At 39.9% G+C, this 20,776-nt stretch overlaps 1 protein-coding gene across 1 annotated transcript in view; it reads left to right on the plus strand.

Annotated features, from left to right (window-relative positions):
* LOC126188640 (dynein axonemal heavy chain 6) overlaps window positions 1-20,776 on the plus strand; it is a 1,044,937-nt gene that overhangs the window by 68,273 nt on the left and 955,888 nt on the right. Inside the window, exon 6 of the mRNA XM_049930241.1 lies at window positions 12,637-12,817. Within this exon, the coding sequence (XP_049786198.1) occupies window positions 12,637-12,817 (181 nt within the window). The remainder of the gene's footprint in view (window positions 1-12,636; window positions 12,818-20,776) is intronic.

Raw genomic sequence — 20,776 nt, forward strand, 5'->3', positions numbered from 1 at the left:
ATTCTCGTTGTCAAGTACAGTATTTACATATGTATTTTTTGTGATGTTATACAAACAAACAGTGAGAGTGATAGTACGCTTGTGCATGGTTTTCCACATAACTCTGGAGGCACATCACCTGATAACCTCGAATAGACGACTACAGTGCAAGAGACGCAGAATAATGCATATTCAAACACCGCACAAAATACTTATGTACATATTTGCAATTGACAACAATAAAAAATTCTCGAAATGTGTCATGCTAAATGTGAAAGAATATGTAACTAGTGCAGTGTTTTGATAGCTAAGTAATGAATGACAGCTGCAAGCTTTCAAAAACATCAATTGTGACATGAAATTGAGTAAAATGTTTTTTGAAGTCCCTTAAAAAGTGTGAAAGCAGGGTTTTGCTGTATTTTAAAAACTACAAAACAGTGTTCAGGAAACTAATAAAAATTGTCAGAATGACAGAAAAATTTATTTATTTATTTATTTATTTGTCATTAGCTAACATAAGTTGAAATAGACAATTACATACTTAAAAGTTGATCACATTTGATAGTTTACATGTTTAGCTTTACTATATATATTCAAATTCCTTAATACTATGCTATACTATATACATTCAAATTCCTTAATACTATACATTGACAATTTGTCAATGAGATTATGGAAGGTATCACGTGGTAAGTATCTCACTGGTGGTGGCAGCTTGTTATATAATTTTATCCCTCTATGTTTAAAGCTACTTTGGACCTCATCACACGGTCTTGTAAAATCTACATTTAAATTATTTCTGTATCTAGTTATTGCAAATGGATGTCTGTTCTGCAAGGTAGTGTATGTATTTGATTTTTTGTAAAGAGAAGACGTGTTTTAATGTAAAAGGAAAGTACAGTCAAGATGCTGAGGTCTTTACAATGCTTTCTACATGATTCTTGCTTTGTAATGTCTGTAATTGCTCTTATGGCTTTCTTCTGCCACATGAACACTGTCTGAGCACCATGAGAGTTGCCCCATAGTTTTATTGGATACTGGAGGTGACACTGAAAGAAGGCAGAGTAAGAAGTTAAAAGTTATTGTTTTCTAACTAATGTTTTTAATTTCTTTAACAAGGAGACTACTCTCGGTAGTTTGGTACATAACTGTTCGGTATGGCTGTTCCAAGTCAGTTTAGGATTCAGGTGGATTTCAAGAAGCCTTACTGAGTCAGATTCATTTACTTTTTCGTTAAGCTTGTGCAGGTAGAAAAACATAGTCTCAGTTTTGCTATTGTTTAGGATTAGCATGTTACTGTGGAGCCATATGGCAGCCTTTTCAAGACTAGCTTTTGATTTTTGTTTCACCTCCTCTAATTTGTGGCCCACAGTAATCAGGATAGTGTCGTCAGCAGAAAAAGACAGATACATAAGATACACACTTGTTAAAATGAAAGCTTTTTGAGTGTTGTAAAGCAATAAACAGGAAGTAACAAAACTAAAATTAATGATATACAGTTAAATGAAAATTCACAAACTACCATCAGACCAAAGGATGTAGCTAATGTGTTCAGCAATTATTACGTGAATGTAGCAGAAAAGCTTATTGTGCGAACAGATACCCATAAACACCCCACACGAATGATATAAAAAATCAATAGATAGTACATTATTTTGCATGCTAACTAATATACAAGAAGTACAGCGGGAAATCAAGGAATAGATAACATACCACATTTTAATAATAAATGAAAAGCACCAGTTTGCTTTTGTTCTACAATATTACTTTTATTGCTAACCGGTTTTTGACTTACAAGGCCATCTTCAGACATTTACTGAGTATTATCACCAAAGAAGTTAAATGTTAGCAGACAACATTGGAAGAGAAGTAACACATCTAAAGTGAAGTAGAAACATACAGTAAGTAACATCTTTGCAATGAATTAGTAAAAACTGAACAGTACATAAATAACAATGGGGTTGACAGGAAAACCTTTAGCACAAAATAGGAATAGCATGCCTACATAACAGTTTCTATTAATAGACAAAACTAATAAAAATAAGATAAAATTAGTACTAGATAAGGCTGCATCAAGAGGTATGAAACATGGAGAGTGATACACAACCAATTAAAAAAGAAGAGATAGTTGTAGATGTAATTACAGAATACATAAGGAACTTAGGCAATATCAATAAGATAAACATAAATTAATAAATGCAGGAAAATGGAGGTGTTTGAGGGAACCTACAGTTTGAGAGTGTGGTGGTACTGCATTTTAACATTAACATTATAATCAAAACAGTGGCTGTGTACCAGTTTTCATTAAATAAATGTGCAAAGTAAAATATGAACAGTATTTGATGAGACAACTACAAGGGGAGTTAAATATGGACAGTAATACAAGTACAAGTTAAAAGGAAACCCTTAACTATTGAAACTACAGCCTATGTGGCATACAAAGACAACTGCAACAAATAAAACAACTTAATGACTACAGGAAAATGGGAATACGTAGGAAGAGAGAGTGTGGGAAGTAATGAACAACAAAGATGATTATATGAAGTTTAGGAGAGGGGAAGTGTTGTGTCTGGTCATTTAGGATGAGATCTGGACTGTGAGCAAGATGTTTGTTAATTTCCAGGGCTTCCAGCAGGTTGAGTTTATGGCCTTTTTTTGCTAAGTGAAGTACATGAGACACTGGCTGGTAGTTGTGACCCTCACTCAGTACATGCTCAGCAAATGCAGAGTCTGAATTCTGCAACCTCCAGCTGCATTCATGTTCAGCCAGCCTAGTTGATATGTCTCTGCCTGGCCGACCAATGTAAAATTTGTCACAATCAGAACAAGTGATTTTGTATACCTCACTGTTGGCTAATAACTGGATCTTGTCTTTGCTATTAAAAACACACTGGGCTGTAATGTTCCTGAAATAGTAGGAAACCCTATACTTGCAGGATTTCAGTGCTTTGGCTACAGTCTGTGATACCTGACCTAGAAATGGTAGTGTACACCATTTCTTGCAGATAGTGGATGGGGAAGCAGATGGGGCATAGAGGAGGGGTATAATTTTCCGTTTTTGTTTCCTGTGCAAGATGTGGTCAATAAGAACTGGATTGTAGCCATTGGCTGCGGCAATAAATTTTATTGTATCTAACTCTGCTTTAAAATCATCTCTGGACATGGGGACAGATATGAGACGGTGTACCATTGAGTGGAAAGCTGCATGTTTGTGAGCTATGGGGTGTTGTGAGCAAGAAGGTATTACTGTGTCTGTAGTTGTTGTTTTTCTGTAAAATTTGAAACAATGTGTGTGTGTACTGATGTCACTGGTGAGATCTAAGAAGTTTATGGATTTGTTGCCAATTTACATAGTGAACTGGATATTTTTATGTTGACTGTTTAGGTTTTTCAAGAATGTGTTGTCTTGTAGTACCAGTCCACATACACAGGACATCATCTACATATCTAAACCAGTATTTGATGTTTGCACTCAAAGGTTCTGTTTTTAGAAAATTTTGTTCAAAATGGTCCATAAATATTTCAGCCAACAGTGGACTAAGAGGGGAACCCATAGCTAAGCCATCTAATTGTTTATAAAGAGTGCCTTGGAACTGGAAATAGTTCTGTGCAAGGCATGTCTGTGTGGCCAGTCTCAAGTCATTCAATTCCACAGGATTGACATTAGACTTGTGCATCAGCTCTGTCAGAATATCAATGCACTCTACTACTGGTATGTTAGAAAACAAACTGCTGACTTCAAAGGATACTAATTTATCACTATGTGAGACAGATATACCTTTTAACTTGTTTGCTAGGTCCACAGAGTTTGAAATACCATGCTTTGGTTTGAATTTAGTATTGCTCTTAATTAGGACATCAAGTTTACTGGCTAGACAATGAGTTGCAGATAGCCACAACAAAAAGACTGTCAAACAAGTAACCTTTTGGCTCAAAAGGCCTTCATTAGAATTAGACAACATAGCCACCACACACACTGACGCCATCACATTTCACACACACACACACACACACACACTCAACTACAGACCCTGGCTACTGAGGCCAGACCTGAAGCAGCAGCACATGATGGGAGAAGCAATCTGGATAGTGGGGGTAAGGAGGAGGCTGGGGCAGGGCTGGGGTGGGGGGTAGGGTGGGAGATAGCAGGGTAGGGGTGAGAGGGGGGGTAGGGGGGACAGCATAGTGCTGTCATGGGAGCATACAGGGACAAAATGGAAAGAGGGTAGACAGCTAGCTGCATTCAGGAGGTTATATGGCGAGCAAGTGGGGGGGGGGGGGGGGGGGGGGGATAGGTTTACGAAATAGAGGGCTGCGTAGTGCTGTGCTGGAATGGGAACAGAGAATGGGATAAGTGCATAGAGGACAATGACTAATGAAGGTTGAGGCTCAGAGGGCTGGGGTGTATGCAGGATGTATTGCAGGGAGAATCCCCACCGCCACATGTGTGATTTAGTAAAGCTGGTGTTGGTGGAAAGGATACAGATGGCACAGGCTGTGAAGCAGTCACCGAAATGAAGAGTGTTGTTTTGGGCAGTGTGATCAGAAATTGGGTGCTCCAGCTGTTTCTCGGCCACAGTTTTTTGATGGCCATTCATGTGGACAGACAATTTGTTGGTTGTCCTTCCCACATAGAATGCAACATAGTGGTTGCAGCTTAACTTGGAGATCACATGACTGGTTCAGCGGTAGTCCTGCATTTGATGGGGTAGTTGATGCTTGTGACTGGACTGGTGTAGGTTATGGGAGGATGTATGAGACACGTCATGTGTCTAGGTCTATTACAAGGATATGAGCCATGAGCCAAGGGGTTGAGAGGAGGGTTGTGTAAGGCTGGATGAGGATATTGTGTAGGTTGGGTGGGCGATGGAATACCACTGTGGGAATGGTGGAAAGGGTAGTGGGTAGGATGATTATCACTTCAGGGCACGACGAGTGATAGTCAAAACTCTGACGGAGAATGTGATTCAGTTGCTCCACTCCTGGGTGGTAGTGACTCACAAGCGTACTGCTCCTTTGTGACCAGATGGGACCTTGGGAGATGTGGATGAGTGGAGAGATAAAGCATGGCAATTCGACTTTTGTACAAGGTTTGGAGGGTAATTATGGTCTGTAAAGTCCTTAGTGAGACACTTCGTATATTTCGAAAGGGACTGCTCATGACTACAGATGTGATGACCATGGGTGGCTAGGCTGTTTGGAAGGGACTTCCTGGTATGGAATTGGTGGCAGCTGTTAAAGCGAAGCTATTGTTTGTGGTTGGTAGATATGATATGGGCAGAGTTACTGATGTAGCCATCTTTGACGTGGAGGTCAACATTGAGAAATGTGGCTTTTTGGATTGAGATGGGTCAGGTGAAGCAAATGGGGAAGAAGGTATTGAGGTTGTGAAGGAATGTGGATAGGGTGTCCTCAGTCTCGATCTAGATCAGGCATATGTCATGAATCTGAACCAGGTGAAGAGTTTGGGAATGTGGGTGATTAGAAAGGATTCCTCTATGTGGCCCATGAACAGGTTGGCATAGGATGGTGTCACATGGCCACCCATGACCATATCCAGGATTTGTTTGTAGGTGATGCCTTCAAGGGAGAAGTATTTGTGGGTAACAATATAGCTGGTTGTGCCAACTGAAAAGGATGTTGTAGGTTTGGAATCCATCAGGCGTTGAGGAAGGTAATGCTCAGTAGTGGAAAGCCCATGAGCATTATGGATGTTAGAGTAAAGGGAAGTGGCACCAGTAGTGATGAGCAGGGCACCATGTGGTAAAGGAACAGGAACTGTGGAGAGTCGATGGAGAAAATGCTTGATATCTTTTATTTAGAAGGTGGTTGCTGATAATAGGCTGAAAGGTGTTTATGTATAAGAGCAGAGATTTTCTTAGTGAGGATGCAGTAACAGGCCACAATGGGGTGTTCTGGGTGGTTGGGTCTATGGACTTTAGGGAGCATGTAGAAGGTAGGAGCTTGAGAGTTGTAGGGGTGAGGAGAGAGATGGACTCTCAGTGGATGTTCTGGAAGTGGGCCTAAGTATTTACTGAGGGAATGGAGATTCTGCTGGATTTCTGGAATGTGGTCACTGTGGCAGTGTTTGTAGGTGGATGAATCTGACAGCTGGCCGAGTCCTTCATCCAGGTAATCCTTGCAGTCCAAAACAACAGTAGTAGAGCCTTTGTCAGCAGATTCTAAGCTAGGGATCTTTTTTTAGGTGAAGGATTGTGGCTCTTTCAGCAGATGTAAGGTTAGTATGCATGTTGAGAGATTTGGGGAAAGATGGTGAGGCAAGATTTGAGGTTAAGAAATTCTGGAAAGTTAGCTGGGTGTGATTTTGGGATAGTGGGGGTGGATCATGACTGGATGGAGAAGTGAACTGAATCTGGCAGGGTCCAGGATTGGTCTTTGGTTGAGTCTGATTGGTGGGGTTGGTGGCAAAAAAGTTTTCTTTTTAGGGACTGGAAGAAAGAGAGGGGGCCTTTAACAATTCCTGCATGGTTGAATTTGGGAGCGGGGCAAAAAGAGAGGCCTTTCAAAAGGACTGATACCTCTGCACAGCTAAGGCTTTTGCAGGAAAGGTTCATGGCATTTTTTTGGGTCTGTTTAAGTTCTGGATTCTGTATTGTAGCGGGAGTAAGTTGTTGAGGGTAGGGTAAATGGAGTAGGTCTCCGAGGCAGGGATGGTGAGCTATGAGGGGATTTGGGGCAGGTTTGGAAGTTTTTGTAGAGATGGTGGACAGTGGTAGTCCAAAGCAGGAGTTGAGAATGTACAGGGTGGAGAGTTTTTTGAGGTGGCGTTGAGCTTGCTGCTCTAATTCCTGGAGGACAAGAGTTTGAGTTTCAATGTCTAATATGAAACCCAGGAATTTAGGATTACATAGCAGGAGAACTTTATGGAGGGGGAGGATATATTTCAAGGAGGTTTTGGCCTGATTGACATGGCTCTGCAGTACCATGTTGGTGAGGGTTAAGGTCTGGTGGAATCTAAATGAATGAAGTGATTGTGGAATGAGGGCTCTCAGTTGGAGATTGGTAATTTAATGGTATGGCCGTTTTAGGGGATTCCATGAGCCAAGCAACAACGCAGGAACAGTATGTGAGACTAGGCTCTGGCTAGGGATAAGGAAACTTTTCTCTATCAATGCAGATGGAAGCAGCAAGGATCCATGCGAACGATAAAAATGCATAAAAATACTTTTTTATCCTCCATCATGGATCCTTGCCTGCTTCCATCTGTGTCAATACAGAAAAATTTCCTTATCCTTAGCCAGAACCCAGTCCCACATTATGTTCATGCATTACTGCTCATGGAATACTCAAAAAATGGTTCAAATGGCTCTGAGCACTATGGGACTTAACAGCTGTGGTCATCAGTCCCCTAGAACTTAGAACTACTTAAACCTAACTAACCTAAGGACATCACACAACACCCAGTCATCACGAGGCAGAGAAAATCCCTGACCCCACCGGGAATCGAACCCGGGAACCCGGACGTGGGAAGCGAGAATGCTACCGCATGACCACGAGCTGCACACCATGGAATTCTCCCTTATGCCCTTACCTTCAGATTACCCATCTCTGACTGCAACCCCTCATTTCATGATAATATCCATTTGTTCAGATTCCATCATTCCTTAACCCTCAGCAACATAGTCCTGCAAAACCATGTCAAACAGGCTTAACCCTCTTTGTGATACCTGTTCCCCATCCATAACCTCTCCGACATCTCCTCATAGCTGACAAACCCTGCCTCGCAGACCTACTACATTTACCTTGCCCTCAAAACCTCTCACCACCATACAGAATTCACAACCTAAACTGACATGAAACACACTGTACAAAAAGCCACTTTGTCCATATTACCCGAAACTTTTTAAAAATAAGACGAAACCTGACAGCCCAAGCACATTTCAAAACCAAATGGGAGCAAAAATCTATTGCAGGATTGGAAAACCGGTAACCAGAAGCAGATTTCCAGAATCAATTTTGAAATGTTTACATGACCATCCAGGAGTGGTACTGGGAGATTGGTTTACGAAATCCGGTTTTGGGAACTACATGTAAACGTGATGAATATCTGCTATCATCGGCTGGTGAGATCACTTGACATGAGCTATAATTGGCTTACAAAAGTGCCTCGCGATCTCTATTTCCACGCTGTGAAAACTAACATTATGTGTTGGTGGAATTTGACTATATACTTTCATAATACGAAAATATGCAGCAAACATGTTTCTGCACAGCAAAGATCTTTTCAATTTTTTTAATTTTATTTTTAATTTAATTTTATTTATTTACTTATTTATTTATTTTTTGCGTTCATTTCCTAAAATGGCAGAATGTTCTACACCCATGTGTGAAACCTTAACCATTCAAAAGATTGATAAGTTTTATGATCCCAAGGGAAGGTATATTTTCGCTTACCGTATTTACTCAAATCTAAGCCGCACTTATTTTCCGGTTTTTGTAATCCAAAAAGCCGCCTGCGACTTAGAATCGAGTGCAAAGCAAGTGGAAGTTCTGAAAAATGTTGGTAGGTGCCACCACAACTAACTTCTGCCGTCGAATATACGTAGCGCTACATAGGCATGCTTTGTAGGCACAAAGATAAATACTGGCACCAAAACCTCCGCGTCAGTAAATAAATAAAAAAAAAAGGTGGAAGACGAGCTTTTTTCTCCGCCCCGAGTTTCGACCACTGCATTTTCATACATTATCCAACGAAGTAAATACAAATTCTGTATTGTTCATCTTCGAATGTAGCAGAATTTTGAATGTACTACGAAAATCCGACATGCAAGACTGTTTGGGATGTTTGTCAATATGGCCAACTCTACTTTCTGAATTTTTTCCTACCTGTGAGCAGAGATGGTTGCTAATAGGAACCTGATGAAATGTGAATCACATGCAGTATTCTATTCACCATAAGAATAATACGAATATCAACATTTTGTCATGTATTCTTTCGTGTTTGCTGCTATCTCATTTACATCCTGCCTGCCTAATAAACTACGAAACTAGAGTGAGACAACAGCAAAAGCGGAAGAATATACGTATCGTGTCATGTTTATATTCGTATTATTCTTATGCCTAATAGTGATACAGTCTGAAATGAAGCACGGCAACTGACTAGTTTTTTAATTCTAAGATGACTCTAATTTCTGTGCAGAATTTGATGTACTAAAGAAGCGGCCGCAAAGATTTTCAAACGGAGAAACATTTTCACCTAACTCTCGTTCAAAACATGTTCTATCATACACAGTCTATTATTTGGTTCCTGTTGATCATTATCAAAGAAAGCAGCAGTGTAAGTAACAACAAATAGCAGTTTCTTGCCATTGTTTTGCTAATGAGACGATTACTCTCTCTTTTTTTTTTAATTGTAAGCGGCGGTAGCGCGCACAAAAGCAAGCCATGCCGCGAGCGGCGACAGGCCGTAAACACGCACTATCAGAATGCGACAAACAATGCATGACACAGTACAGTAATGCATTTTCAGCTTAGAGTGAAGCAAACACCTATAACAAAGAAAACAGCACTTATCAGATCAAAGCAAAATAACTAATCAATTCAAAGCTGACGAAGCACATGAAAAAGGAAGGGTACCCGTATAAATACGGACGGAGCGCCTGACGCATAGCAATGGCTACCTGGTAATGCTTAACTGCTGAGCTTACGACTCGAACCAAACTACTGTAGCTGCATCGTCATTCATTCGACCTAAATTGTGTCTCATATTGCAATGGACCAACTTTGTTTCAATTTGGAGGTGCGGCCTAAAACTTTACTCTCCCCTTGAATTTCGAGTCTCAAATTTCCGTTGCGGCTTAGATTCGGGAATTTTTTTTCCTTGATTTCGAGTCTCATTTTTCAGGTGCAGCTTAGATTTGAGTGCGGCTTAGATTTGAGTAAATACGGTAACACAGAAAAGGGTATTTTCAGCCAGGAGAAAGTGTATTTTTTAACCAGGAAACCCAGGAAAACCTGGGAATTTTTTTCCTTGTCCATGTATACACCCTGTACAAACACTGGCATAGTGATCCTTTTCCGAAAAACCAGCTGGATCTCCAACCTCCCCTCAAGTCCTTAGGGCCATCCCAGAACACCTTCCCAGAGTCCATCTTTCTCTTCACCCCAATCACTCTCCCTACGTTCCACAAACCAAATCACCCAGGATGCTCCACTGTGTCTGGTTACTGTGCCCCCCACTGAGGGAGTCTGTTTTCACAGACCAGCACCTTCGGCCTGTTATCTACAACCTACGCTTCTATATAAAAGATACCAACCATATCTTCCATTGACTCTCCACAGTTCCTTTTCATTTAGTACATGGTGCCCTGCTCTACACTATTGATGCCACCTCCCTTTACACTGACATCCCTATTGCCCATGGCCTTACCCTATTCAGTGTTCAGTAGAACATTACCTTTCTCAATGCCCAACAGATTCCAAAGCCATAACCTCTTTCCTAGTTGCCATGACCAAATTTATTCTCACCCACAGTTACTTCTGCTGTGGAAGCATCACCTACAAACAAATCCCTGGTAAGGATGTGGGCATCCACATGGCACCATACTATGCCAACCTACTCATGGGCCACATACAGGAATCCTTTGTAACCATCCAAAATCCCAAACGCGTCACCTGGTTCAGATACATTGATGACTTCTTTGTGATCTGGACTGAGGGTGAGGACACTCATCAGCATTCCTTCAGAACCTCATCATCCCCCCCCTTCCCTCCTCAATTCACTTCACATAGTCCTCCTCAACCCAAAAAGCCACCCTCCTTGAAGTTGACCTGCACCTAAAAGATGGCTACATCAGTACCTCAGTCCATATCAATTTTCCCATTATGCCCTGAAATGAGAACTATCCTGCCCACTATCCTTTCCACCCCTCCCACGGTGCTATTCCACAGTCCACTGAACCTACACAATATCCTCATCTGTCCCTAAATGACCCGTTCCCCACAGCTCTTGTCTCATGGCTCATATCCTCATAATAATCCTAGATGCTAGATCTATTCCATACACCCTCCCACCTCTGCCTACTGCAGTCCAGTCACAAGCATCACCTATCCCATTACAGACAGGGCTATCTGTGAAACCAGTCACATGATCTGCAAGCTAAGTTACAACCACTGTGCTGCATTCTTCGTGGGTATGACAATCAACAAGGTGTCTGTCCACATGAATGGCCGCTGGCAAGCTGTGGCCAAGAAACATGTGGACCACCCAGTTGTTGAGCACACTGCCCAATGTGAAATTCTTCATTTCAGTGACTGCTTCACAGCCTGTGCCATTTGTATTCTCCCCAGCAACAGCTGATTTTCTGCATTGCATGGGCGGGAACATTCCCTACATTATATCCCACATCCCTGTAATCCTCCTGTTCTTAACCTTTGTTAGTCATTGTCCTTTACCAACCTATCCCCTCACCTGTCCCCTCTCCAGCCCACTATTCCACCAGTGCATTCACGGATTTTGTACTTCTTTCCTGTTTTGCTGCCCCTCTACCCCCCCCCCCCCCTCCCCCCTCCCCTCTGTCTAATCTTACAAAAACATTTGCTCTGACGTCTCTCCACCTTGTTCTTGTATGCTCCCAAAAACAGCACTTTTTCATCCCCAACACCTACCTTGCTGTTTCTCTCCATCCCCATCCCAGTCTCCTCCTTAACCCCACCACCCATACTGCTATTCCCATCCCCACCACTCAAGACTGCTACTCCCAACATGGGCTGCTGCTTGCGGTCTGGCCTCGGCAGCCTGAGACTGCGGTCATGAGTGTGTGAGATGCGTTTGTGTGTGTGTGTGTGTGTGTGTGTGTGTGTGTGTGTGTGTGTGTGTGTGCGTGTGTGTGTGTGTGTGTGTGTTTTGTCTAATTCTGATGAAGTCCTTTGTGGCTGAAAGCTTTCTTGTTTGACAGTCTTTTCTTTGTGCCTTCTGTGGCTCCGCATCTTTGCTTTATGGTGAGTAGCGACTATCCTTTTCATAATATTGTCATTATTCCATCCTGGATTTTTCATTGTTAGATGATAAGAAGGATATGTTAAATGTACTGTTATTTGGAAATTTTCCTCTTGTGTTCAGTGCTCCACAATTGTCAGCATGTTATTGGATTCTATGATGACCAGTATGCGTCTACAGTATTTGTTCATTTTTGTCAGCTTACAACAAAAAATTGAAAGCAATGTATATCTAATAGCAAATATTACAAATAGTGTTGTTAGTTATTATGTGCATTGTTTATTTATTGTAGAGCCATTTGTTTCAAACCTTATTTTGCCATGAGTTGATATTTGATTGTATGCTTTCATGTTACATCTGAGTAATATCCTGCTGTTTGTGTGTCTTTTTATCTGTAGATTGGATCAATTTTCCTCCATTCCAACATTTGTCTAAATTATTGTTTCTGATCCATCCTTTTGATATGATGCAAAAACAATCTGAAAATTCCAAATGATAAATCACCATGTTTCATAATCTTGATGATGGGAACATCAGAGATTAATTTCGGGTGGCTGTCAGTCTTGATCTAGCTGTCTGTTTGCTGAATGCAAAGGAGATATACCTCTTCTGGCTTAAATACTGTATACATAAAACTTAATATGTTTACATTAATTGTGAAGGAGTTTAAATGTAATTTTTAATGTCATTTGTTACAGTTTCATACATTTAATCGATTTAATGATGGTGGGAATGTTACATGTTCTTGTGGTGAGATCATTGCTTGACCTAGATAAAACATTACAAATGCACCTGCACTTTTTGCCTAATGATGAGGCTCTGAATTCTTTGGCTACAGATGTTAACATTGCTCCTCAGAGACCCTCCAGCATCCCTCAGGTATGAAAAATAAATTATTATGAGATACTTTCTTAGTCTCTTAAAGTATTTTAATAAATACAGTTTGTCATATACTCATATATTGTGATCATTGTGTAATAGTCATTAATTTAATGAACACACAGCATATACTACCAAGAAAATATACTTCACAATTATTATCCTTCATTGGTGACAATTTTGATATAGGTGCTTTGTTTTTTGAACTAATGTATATGACTTATATAGACCAGCATTTAGTAGAAGAGGCAGATAAAGTCACTTTGATTTAGATTGAAAGAGACTAATGCCATGGGTCTTGTAGAGATATGATGTTCTTACAGTAATGTCTTTTCTTTGCTCATAAACTATTGGTGCATGAAGCAAATGGCCATTGATCTGTCTTCCGATGTGTTTATGTGCGTTTCCCGCCCTCATCCCCCCACCCTCTCCAATGTTAAGTGTTTCTTCTCCTGTAAGTTTCTGGTTGTTAAATTTTTATGTTATAATGGCTCACCTCAGTCTGTTAATCAGTTGGGAAACTATACACTTGTATTACAAGATTCTGTGGGAAAGTTTTTCACTCTCTGTCAAAATGCTCTCTTTGTACTTCAAAAAGGATATGGCAAGCTTTTTCACAGTGCGTTTCCATATTTCAGTCCACTTTTCATTGTGACATACTGGAACTCCATATGTAAAAGGTAGGTATTATTTTCTATTTATTATTATTTGTAATTATACAATGTTCCCCAAGAGCCATGGTGAGTGTTCAGAGATATAACAGGAAAGATCATTTGAAGCCAAAAAGTAAACATGGGATCTAAAATGCATACCTTAAGACCTATAAGAACTTGTTCAGTAAAAGACATGTGTTCCATAACAGTGAAGATGAACAAGTGCTAATAACTCTTCAGTGCATACATTTTAGAGCCTATATTTACTAAGACAGCTTTTCCTTGTTTTTGCCGAAACTATCTCCTCCACACAGATTTGTTTCATAGTCTTGAAGATGAAGTAGTGCTCATAGATCTTAACCCTTGTGACAATACTGTTGCGGGGACTACTTTATGCTCACCTTTTAAAAATACGAGATTTGTTCAAAAAATTCTGAAACAATCATAATTTCGTGCCAATGGTTTGTTGAAGTGAAATGCGGTTCACATCCCTGCACATGACTGAGTTTAATGTGTAACTGCCAGAAGTCTCATTGCTGTATGTCTGTTAGTTATTGTTCAGTGCTGTATTGAGTAGAGTATTGGTGCTGCACAGTTTGCGAATTTCGAGGTGGCAGTGTTAGAGGAGCAATGCGTCTGCATTAAATTTTGTGTGGAACTTGAGAAAACCATTAGAGAGACACAACAAATGATGCAGAAAGCCTACAGTGATAAGTATTTAAACTGTAATTGGTGTTCCAAATGGTCTATAGGGTTTAAAAATGGCCGTATGGATGTTAAAGATGTCACTCATTCAGGATGCCCTTCGACGTCTACCAACAACGCACATGTCAGGAACGTCAACGAAATTGTGTGTCAATCAAAGCCTGACTGTTTGAGAGATTGCAGAAGAATCTAACATTTCAGTTGGATCATGTCATGAAATCCTGACACAGCATCTTGGAATGCATTGTGTTGCCGTAAAGTTCGTACCATTGCTAGTGAGTCAAGACCAGAAAGACCTTCAACTCGCAATCTCTGAAGAGCTTTCGGACTCTGCAAATGAGAACTAGATATTTCATAAGAGAATTATAACTGGTCATGAGATGTGTGTCTATGGTTATGATGTTAAGAATGTTGAGACCAAGGTTCAGTCTTCAAGTTGGGTTGGGAATGGTTCTCCAAGACCAAATAGCTCATCAGGTCAGATCAAATGTCAAAGCCATGCTGGTAGTTTTCTTTGATTTTGAAGGATTAGTTCATCATAAACTCATGCCACAGATACAAATTGTTAATTGATGGTACTGTCTGGATGTGTTGTGATGCCTGCTGCTAGAAAATGGGAGAAGGAAATGGCCTAAAATGTGATGAAACAATTCATGGCTCTTGCATCACTGTAATGTAGCCACATTCATCCTTGCTGGTGTGTGACTATTGCACAAAAAACAAAGTCACTGTACTGCCTGATCCTCCACACTCTCCAGACCTGGCCTCTGTGAACTTTTTTGATTTACAAAGTTGAGAACTTCATTGGAAGGACAAAGATTTGCGATGATAAACGAGTAAGAATAAAATTTGCAGATGGCACTTCACATGACCCGGCAAGAGGTGTACCTATTTATTTATTTATTACTGACCTACACTCGTGCTCTCTGCTGGGAATATCACTTTGCCACGAAGAAAAATAATCCTAATCCTACTCCTAATGATCCAACTCCCCAAGACATTATCCAAATTGGACCCTGCCTGGAACAGTTCCCTTGGTTCCCTAAATATCTGCTCAAAGTGAGTTTTGGACAAACATCTAGAACAGTGCCACACGAATTCCTGTCTTTGACACCAGTTTTGATAGCATGACACTCCCTTTATATATCTGGTAGGTTGGTCACCCCTTGGTAAAGCGGCATGATCAGGAAAATTATTAATGATATTCTGCATCTATGTTGACATATACACTCTGCACACCACTGTGAGGTGCACAGCAGAGATACATCCCATTGTACCAGTTATTAGGATTTCTTCCTGTTCCATTCACATATGGAGCATGGGAAGAATAATAGTTTGAATACCTCTGTGTATGCAGTGATTATTCTAATCTTATCTTCATGATACCTATGTGAGCAGTACTTTGGGGGTTGTAGTACACACGTCACAAGAAGTTTTGCATCACCTCGGTTCTGAGTGTTCCAGAACTTGTACAGAAAATTGGAACATGGATCAACATAAACATCATTTCCGCCCTTTACATTGCTCATGAAAACCACACATTGCATGTTGTACCACCATACAGTGAGACCTTCAGAGGTGGTGGTCCAGATTGCTACCTATAATACCCAGTAGCATGCCCTCTTGCACTGATGCATACCTGTATTCGTTATGGCATGCTATCCAAAATTTCATCAAGGCACTGTTGGTTCAGATCGCCCCACTCCTCAACGGCGATTCGTCGTAGATCCCTCAGAGGGGTTGGTGGGTCACATCGTCCATAAACAGCCCTTTTCAATCTGTCCCAGGCATGTTTGATAGGGTTCATGTCTGGAGAACATGCTGGCCACTCTAGTCGAGCAATGTGGTTATCCTGAAAGAAGTCATTCACAAGATATGCATGTTGGGGGTGCAAATTGTTGTCCATGAAGATGAATGCCTCGCCAATATGCTGCTGATAGGGTTGCACTATCGGTCGGAGGATGGCATTCATGTATTGTACAGTCATGACGGTGCCTTCCATATGTTGGCCCCACATAATGCCACCCCAAAACTGTAGGGAACCTCCACCTTGCTGCACTCCCTGGACAGTGGGTCTAAGGCGTTCAGCCTGACCGGGTTGCCTCCAAACATGTCTCTGGCAATTGTCTGGTTGAAGGCTTATTCGACACTCATAGGTGATAGGTGAAGAGAACGTGATGCCAATCTTGTGCGCCCATGTGTCCCACGGTGTCCGGTGCCGTGTGTGTCCCACGGTGCACGGTGCCGTGGTTGCAAAGATGGACCTCGCCTTGGACATTGGGAGTGAAGTTGCGCATCATGCAGCCAATTGCACACAGTTTGCATCATAACATGACATCCTGTGGCAACATGAAAAGCATTATTCAACATGGTGGCGTTGCTGTCAGGGTTCTTCTGAGCCACAATCCATAGGTAGCGGTCATCCACTGCAGTAGTGGCCCGTGGGCAACCTGAGTGAGGCATGTCATTGACAGTTACTGTGTCTCTGTACCTCCTCCATGTCCAAACAACATCACTTTGTTCACTCTGAGACCCTTGGGTGCTTCCCTTGTTGAGAGCCCTTCCTGGCACAAAATAACAATGCAGACGCAATCAAGCTGTGGTATTGACCGTCTATGCATGGTTGAACTACAGACAACACAAGCCGTGTACCTCCTTCCAGGTGGAATGACTGGACCTGATTGGCTGTCGGACCTCCTCTGTCTAATAGGTGCTGCTGATGCACGTTGTTTACATCTTTGGGTGGGTTTAGTGACGTCTCTGAACAGTCAAAGGGACTGTGTCTGTGATACAGTATTCACAGTCAACATCTACCTTCAGGAGTTATGGGAATGGGGGTGATGCAAAAGTTTTTTTGATGGTCCTAGAATAATCGTTTAAAGCTGGTTCTTGAAACTATGTTAGTAGGCTTTCTTGGGATAGTTTATGCCTATCTCCAAGAGGGTTTCAGTTCAGTTCCTTCAGTATCTTTGTGACACTCTCCAATGGATTAAACAAACCCATAACTATTCATGCTGCCCTTCTCTGTATTCATTCAATATCATCTTTACTCCTATCTGGTTCTGGTTCTACACACATTTTAGAACCATTTGCACAAGTTATTTGTTAGTAATCTGATTGGTAGATCAATAGCAGTTGCTGAGTATTCTACCAATAAACCAAAGTCTGCCACCTGCTTGACCCGCAACTGATCCTGTGTGATCATTCCATTTCATATGTCTACAAAGTATTACATGCAGGTAGTTGTACGAATTGGTCGATCCCACCAGTGGACTCATTTATATTATGGTCATAGGATACAATGCTATTTTTTGCTTTTGTTAAGTGCAAAATTTTACATTTCTGAACATTTAAACCAAGTTGCCAATCTCTGCACCATTTTGAAATCTTATCAAGATCTGACTGAATATTTATGCAGCTTCTCTCAGATAGTACTTCGTTATAGATGACTGAATCATCTGCAAGAAACATGATTTTACTTTTAATGATGTCACAAATTTCACATGATACCCCATATGATCATACCATAGTGAAGGAGGATACCGGTAGAACCAGACATGAAGAGGAACAAATAGCATTAAGAGTAAATGATACATTGGTGACAGATGTGTATAGTGTTGCAGAACTTTTAACAAACATTTTATAACTGTTACTGAAAAGATGGGGTTGTCAGGTTCGGTAGATGCTGCTATGGATTACCTTAGACCAGACATTTCAAGTAACTTCCATAATATGAATTTGACCCTCACTACCACAACAGAAATAATGTCCATCATAAAATCTTTAAAATCAAAAACATCTAGTGGGTATGATGAAATATCAACAAGGTTAATTAAAGAATGTGATTCTGAGCTAAGTAACATATTAAGCTATCTGTGTAACCAGTCATTTATCAGTGGAATATTTCCTGAATGGCTGAAATATGCTGAAGTTAAGCCACTGTTTAAGAAGGGAGATAAAGAAATAGCATCAAATTTCCGTCCAATTTCACTGTTGCCAGCATTCTCAAAAATCTTCGAAAAAGTAATGTACAGTCATCTTTATAACCATCTTATCTCAAATAACATACTGTCAAAGTCACAGTTTGGATTTCTAAAAGGTTCTGATATTGAGAAGGCTATCTTAATTCATTAGAAAAAAAATTGCAGGCAACTGGTATATTTTGTGATCTGTCAAAGGCATTTGACTGTGTAAATCACAATATCCCTTTTAAGTAAACTAGAATATTATAGTGTAACAGGAAATGCTGCAAAATGTTTCAAATCTTATATCTCTGGCAGGAAACAAAGGGTGTTATTAGGAAAGAGACATGTATCAAGCTATCAGGCATCATCCAACTGGGAACTAATTACATGTGGGGTCCCACAAGGTTCCATTATGGGGCCATTACTTTTTCTTGTGTATATCAATGACCTTTCATCAGTAACATTACCAGATGCCAAGTTTGTTTTGTTTGCCGATGATACAAACATTGCAATAAATAGCAAATCAAGTGTAGTCTTAGAAAGATCAGCCAATAAAATATTTGTGGACATTAATCACTGGTTCCTAGCCAATTCTTTGTCACTAAACTTTGAAAAAACACACTACATGCAGTTCAGAACTTGTAAGGGGTGTCCCAAGAGTATATGTCTAACATACGATGACAAGAAGATAGAAGAAGTGGACAGTGTTAAATTCTTGGGATTACAGCTTGATAATAAATTCAACTGGGAGGAGCACACCACAGAACTGCTGAAGCATCTTAACAAATCTCTGTTTGCAATGCGAATTTTGTCAAACATAGGGGATATAAAAATGAAAAAGCTGGCATACTATGCTTACTTTCATTCCATAATGTCATATGGGATTATTTTTTGGGGTAATTCATCAAGCCAAGCTAAAGTTTTCCGGGCACAAAAACGTGCAGTAAGAATTATATGTGGTGTGAACTCAAGAACATCCTGCAGAAGCCTGTTTAGGGAACTAGGGATACTAACTACAGCTTCCCAATATATTTATTCCTTAATGAAATTTGTCATTAAAAATATATCACTTTTTCAAACCAACAGCTCAATTCATGGAATCAATACTAGAAATAAGAATAATCTTCACAAGGATTTAAAGTCACTTAGTCTTGTACAAAAAGGTGTGCATTATTCAGGAACACACATTTTCAATAACTTGCCAGCAGCCATAAAAAGTTTAACAACCAATGAAATTCAGTTTAAGAGAAGCCTAAAGGATTTATTGGTGGCCAACTCCTTCTACTCCATTGATTAATTTCTTAGTAAAACCAACTGATTTGTATATAAGTACAACATAACTTCTGCACAATTTCAGTGCAGTAATGCGTTCACTGAAAATTTGTGTGTGTGTGTGTGTGTGTGTGTGTGTGTGTGTAAGTATAATCTAACTTCTGCACCATTTCAGTGCAGTAATGTGTTCATTGTAAATAAGTATTACAGTAGTTGTATTACACGTTTATTACCTTATAAATAAATAAAAAACTTTTTTATTTTAAATTCAGTGCATTAGTATTTGTAAAATGACTCTTAGTGTTCATTAAAAAATGACGATCATTCCACTTGGGACCTGTGGAATGGTACATTAGCTTATTTGTTTTAGTTGTAAATATTTGTCATGTATTGTTGTTTTTCTGACATGTTCCACATCCTGGAGGACCTCCTCACTACGGATCAATTGGAATGAAAGTAAATCTAATCTAATCTAATCTAATTTGATTTCAGCAACATGTTTTTGGTGAAAATCCTTCTAGGAAGTCTCCAAAGTCTCAGACAAGTTGTTTGTGAATTTTTTCATTTATAATTGCACATATAATCTTATATGTGCCCTCAAACAGAGGTAACCCATGATAATCATTTTATGCAATGTTTATATTGTTATTGTGTTCCTGTCTTGAGCCATTTTCACAGTGTTGGAGATGTCTATGACGTTCTTATGTAGGTTTTGAAGGGTTTGTTAATTTGCATTTTTCCATGATTCTGATGCATTATAGTTCTTAGCCAGTCAGTTGATTTGATCATTTGATTGTAATCTAGTGGTTTAAACTTATGCAATAAAGTTTTGTATTTTGGATGAAGATCAAATTTTAGGTATTTTTTTAATTCCTCACAGTTTAATAATTGTTTGAAGTAGGTAACCAGAATTTTGGCACTCTCTTGATTATTGTTTACCGTTTTCCCATTTTTCCTTTCTATCATAAGTGTGGGTAGAGTACATTTTGATTGATATTGTGTAAATATTTTGCAATAGTCTCTTGTTTTATGGTGAATGAATGCTTTGTCTGTAGTTTTCAGTGTTTCCTTTTGCAAATTTGATTGAATTCTTCTAATTTGTCTGACTTTTAATATTATATCAGTGAAAAGTTCCTCTCAGAATCTTTCCATTTTCCTTTGTTGGCCATTTTTTATTGGAAGCAATTATCACCTCCATTTGTCACTTAAAAGTTGTTTTCGTTAACTCCAAATATACCACAGTATTTATTAAATAACTGCCTCCATAATACATCCTCTTACTGGGTTGGAATGGTTTGGGTTTGTTTTTTGGTGTGAACTTAGTATCCATCTTTCACAAACAATGATTCAAATCAATGTCTATT

The sequence above is a fragment of the Schistocerca cancellata genome, chromosome 5 (assembly GCF_023864275.1).
Source record: "Schistocerca cancellata isolate TAMUIC-IGC-003103 chromosome 5, iqSchCanc2.1, whole genome shotgun sequence".
Classification (NCBI taxonomy): domain Eukaryota; kingdom Metazoa; phylum Arthropoda; class Insecta; order Orthoptera; family Acrididae; genus Schistocerca; species Schistocerca cancellata.